At 42.6% G+C, this 4,086-nt stretch overlaps 3 protein-coding genes across 3 annotated transcripts; all 3 read left to right on the top strand.

Annotated features, from left to right (window-relative positions):
* Positions 1 to 294: 294 nt before the first annotated feature.
* On the top strand, positions 295 to 1,139 carry COCCADRAFT_10408 (lytic polysaccharide monooxygenase; the record flags this gene model as incomplete). The annotated part of the gene is made up of 3 exons (XM_007720693.1): positions 295 to 431; positions 487 to 741; positions 785 to 1,139. The coding sequence occupies 3 exons, from the start codon at positions 295 to 297 to the stop codon at positions 1,137 to 1,139; spliced, it is 747 nt and encodes a 248-aa protein (XP_007718883.1).
* Positions 1,140 to 2,985: 1,846 nt separating this feature from the next.
* Positions 2,986 to 3,231, top strand: COCCADRAFT_43105 (uncharacterized protein; the record flags this gene model as incomplete). The annotated part of the gene is made up of 1 exon (XM_007720694.1): positions 2,986 to 3,231. A coding segment is annotated over one exon (246 nt), but the record flags the coding sequence as incomplete, so codon positions are not given.
* Positions 3,232 to 3,656: 425 nt separating this feature from the next.
* COCCADRAFT_113334 (uncharacterized protein) lies at positions 3,657 to 3,806 on the top strand (the record flags this gene model as incomplete). The annotated part of the gene is made up of 1 exon (XM_007720695.1): positions 3,657 to 3,806. A coding segment is annotated over one exon (150 nt), but the record flags the coding sequence as incomplete, so codon positions are not given.
* Between the last annotated feature and the right edge of the window lie 280 nt (positions 3,807 to 4,086).

Below are 4,086 nucleotides of genomic sequence, written 5' to 3' on the forward strand. Positions count from 1 at the left end.
TGCCCGTTTTGAAAGTAGTTGCAATCGATTTCTTGTGGTTTGTTTGTATATATAGAGTTAAAATACACCTATTCTAGAAAAACTCGAAGTTGGTGAGAGCATGGTATAAAATAGGAGGCATTGCCTAACATTACATACAACCACAACCTGAAAATTTCCTCTTGTACATTTCGGACTCTCAGCATGAAAATCAAATCTGCCTTGGCTTTTTTGCTAATCTCAATAGTTCGTTCACATGTCTTTGTGGGCGAGCCTGCACCCTTTCGCTGGGATCTACAGGTGGCAAAGCTGATCATGCCATTGAATGGTGATCCAAACTACCAAGGTCCAGGCTGGGGTCAGCAACCCTTTCCTTGCAAAGCCTATCATAGAAATGTGACTCATCATTCACCTGATGCCACTTGGTATACTGGGAGTACGGTAACGTTTCAGTATGTAATCTCATACTCTAATAACTCTAGAAAATGGCTTATGGCATGCCAATAGGATTTATGACTCTACAAACACGACTGGCGCTGGCATGCACGATCCGGGCGCAGCTCATTCAGGAGGCTCTTGTCAGGCATCATTTTCCTACGATAATGGGGAAACCTGGATTGTCGTGCAAAGCTGGGAAGGAAACTGCGTTCGTGTACGAAAGGGTCAAGAAGGCAAACTTACAAATTCTTATGACATTGATCAAGATTACTCTTTCGATATTCCTGCTTCCCTTCCAGGGGGAGATGCGGTAATCTTCGCATGGTAAGTCAGACTCTCCCGCCACAGTGCGCTACTGACTCAACAGGACCTGGCTAAATTCATCCGGCAATCGAGAGTTCTATATGTCATGCTCGCCTATCCGGTTGGTAGCAGTACGATCCCTGACCGAAATTCCATCTGGTCATCCTATGTATATTGCCAACCTTCAGGAAAATCCAGAAACACCAGATTCACAGAATGCAGCCTGGTCTCGGTGCTATGTTCCGCAAAATGTGTGGATTCGTTACCCACAGCGGTACAAAGGCATCAATCCACCAATCGTAGCCAATCCACTTCCAGATAACAGCCAAATCCGCTTTCTAGAGCTCGGAGACGATGGCGGCTTGTGTGGCTCAGATAACAAAGAACGGGTTAGAGCTCTTGCGCTTCAATCTAGTTGAATTATCTTTAAGACTCCACTACTTCAGCATGGGCAAGATAGCTTCGAGTAGGGGAGACAAATGATTCGTACAGGTAACTAGTTTTTCTAGATTGTTAACATTCATAAGACTATGCAGTCGACTGGCCGGCTCTCGTTGTTAAATGTGTCAGTCCCTGCACCGTCAAAAAAGGGCATTGAGAAAAGTACTACAGTACTTGCCATAATGTGTTGTTGCTACGCCTTCTAGCCCTGAAAAGCTTTATTGGTTGTTTTGACTAAATTATACACTGTTTCGGTATCCGAAATTAAGGACACATTCGTTTATGACTGTAGCTATCATAAATATAAGAACGCGATACGCTATTACTGATCAAAAGTTATTTCGCCCGCATTCTGAGTGCTGAAATATTCCAGCACCAATAAGTTCCTGTTTTTAACCTTTTCTACTAGTACCATGGTGCACAATACCAGACAAAGTCTTTGTTTACTGTGTGGTAAACGACGATCTAGCCGCGCTCAACACACTCAAGATGTTCAAGTCTGTTCAAGAAAGACATGTACCAAAACTCAACGCCTAATAGAAAGAGCCTTAAGGGATAGCAGAAGACCAGTCATCAAAGTTAATCACTACTATTATATAAATCATGCAGAAAACGACGTAAAAGGTTGTGTACAGAATAGTTGTAGCCTTCACAGAAAGGAATCTCCCAACATCGAAGCGCTTGCCGAGCTCCCTGAGAGTATTGTAAGGCCGCAGCCTAAAGCACGCGGCCACTAGAACCGCTAAATGTAGATAGTTTGACTTCTAAATATATATTCCCTTGACTTACTTCTTAGCACGTATAGTGACAATGGTTATAAGGTTCGTACGTGTCTGACATTAACCATCTATAGGCAATCTGCATCTAGATCTAATTAACCGCTCTTTTCAAAACATTCGTATATGTACGTCACAAGATCCATAAACTAAACAAAGCTATATTTTCTTTCAATTCAGTAATGTTTTCGACTCGAAAATCACTTTGCATTGATCTTACCACTGAGGGAGAAAACTGCGCCATATGCTCAAAAACACTTGAAGTAGGTAGCGGAAGAGCCAGCCTTGCGTATGTTTTGAAGGATTGTCGTTGTGTAAGTCTATCGTTATTCATGTCAAGCTATATTACGTACTAATAATGAGAAAGTCATCTGTGGCTTTTGTGTCCAGTTTCCGGGTGTGCCACCCTTTCTTCCTTGCCAGCATGCCGACCACATGGACTTTGGGTGGCAGAGACCGCTACGACTCTACAATTTAAAATGTGCTATCTGCTTAGATGCTGGAAGTTCCATTCGCATTTCTCTAGTTTGCGGTAGGTTAATATTATGCATTTAAGGTAGTCAATTGGCTAATAATGAAGGCCACGTGTATTGCCGAATCTGTATTATAAAATGGGTAAGCTCTCTTGGAGAGTTAAATAAAACCTATGTAGCTTGTCCAACCTGCAGGAATGGCAAGACGAAGGTCGGGCGATTGCTGTCACACGATCAAATTGTTGTACCCGCCCAACGAGGTGTTGAGATTGTATCCCCATGCAGCAGTCTATAGATGTGTGGCTAGATAGGTTCTCTCAAAATTGACTGGCCTTTTTTCTAGGTACCTTCGATTGGAGCGACTGCTCGATTCCGTAGCGGGCCGTTCGCGTTGACTCAATATCCGGTAATATCTCTCTTCATCCGAGCTCTTCCGTGGTACTCTCGTGTTCATAACCTGAATAGCTGGCCGGATGGGCACTAAGAAAATCCGGCATGTTATTTAATCCTCCAAATCTGCTGTCTTCTCGAATTCGCTCCAGAATTCGAATCCAAAACATCGAAGCTTAGTTACAATGACAACAATTGCACCTCATTATGGGAAGTACCTGCTCGTGTTGTCCGGGTCGGTTGAGTATGCCCCATTCCTGCACAATTGGAAAACTTTTAAAGATAGTGTGCGAAAAATAGCCAAAAACCCAGGGTGGACAGATGTAAGCACGACGTCACAAAGAGGAATACGACGGGCATGGTGTAATCTATCGATTGAGGACAAGGCGAAAGCTGCATACAGTACGCATCACCATCTACAGATCAAAGAAAAAACACTCACGTTAAGCGCCCTAGGACACTACTCAAAGATGCCAGGGGTAGGAGTCTGCTTAATGGAGAGGACATCGAATGGTGAATACTTGTTGCTTCACTACAACTGCGCTGTCCTCTTCCCTGCTGCGTCTCAATGTAGCCATAATCCTTGTAGTCGATGGGAAAATCGCCAAAGGCTTATGCCCAACAGGGTAGTTCTACCTTATAACACAACCTTGCCTTTTGTATCTCACCACATGATGCAACCAAGAGGTTATGGTCTCTTACCCCTACAACTTTACCCCTTGTATGTAGCAGGCGTACATTTAACTATCTTTGCTACCGGTTTTGTGAATGGGCCACTGCCATTTTCGTAGAGGGGTTAATGTGCTTTGATGTATAGAAGTATTATGATCGATTGACATATACAATCTGCAATTGTGGTCACACCTGTGATGTTACATACTATGGCGTGCTATCTGGAATTGATATGTACGAAAAAGGGGAAACCCTTTACTTTGGGCAATATGTCATGGATAATAAACGAGTTCACATAGTTACACACCAATTATTCCGTTATCACACTCACTGAGCGCTACATAAATCAAATCGTTGCTGTCATATATCTATATAGGTCTAGCAGAGCCATTTCTTTTCAATTAGTATAACTATCTTCATAGAATCTGTAATTACATCTTACATTACACACCTATTATACCATGTATGTAGTGCAATACTTTTAGCATTCTTAGCGACTACAGCTCAAGCCCACATGTCCAACACCAACTTCGAGTTTTTCCAGAATAGGTGTATTTTAGCTCTATATATACAAACAAACCACGAGAAATCGATTGCAACTACTTTCAAAACGT

The sequence above is a fragment of the Bipolaris zeicola genome, assembly GCF_000523435.1.
Source record: "Bipolaris zeicola 26-R-13 unplaced genomic scaffold scaffold_579, whole genome shotgun sequence".
NCBI classification, from domain to species: domain Eukaryota; kingdom Fungi; phylum Ascomycota; class Dothideomycetes; order Pleosporales; family Pleosporaceae; genus Bipolaris; species Bipolaris zeicola.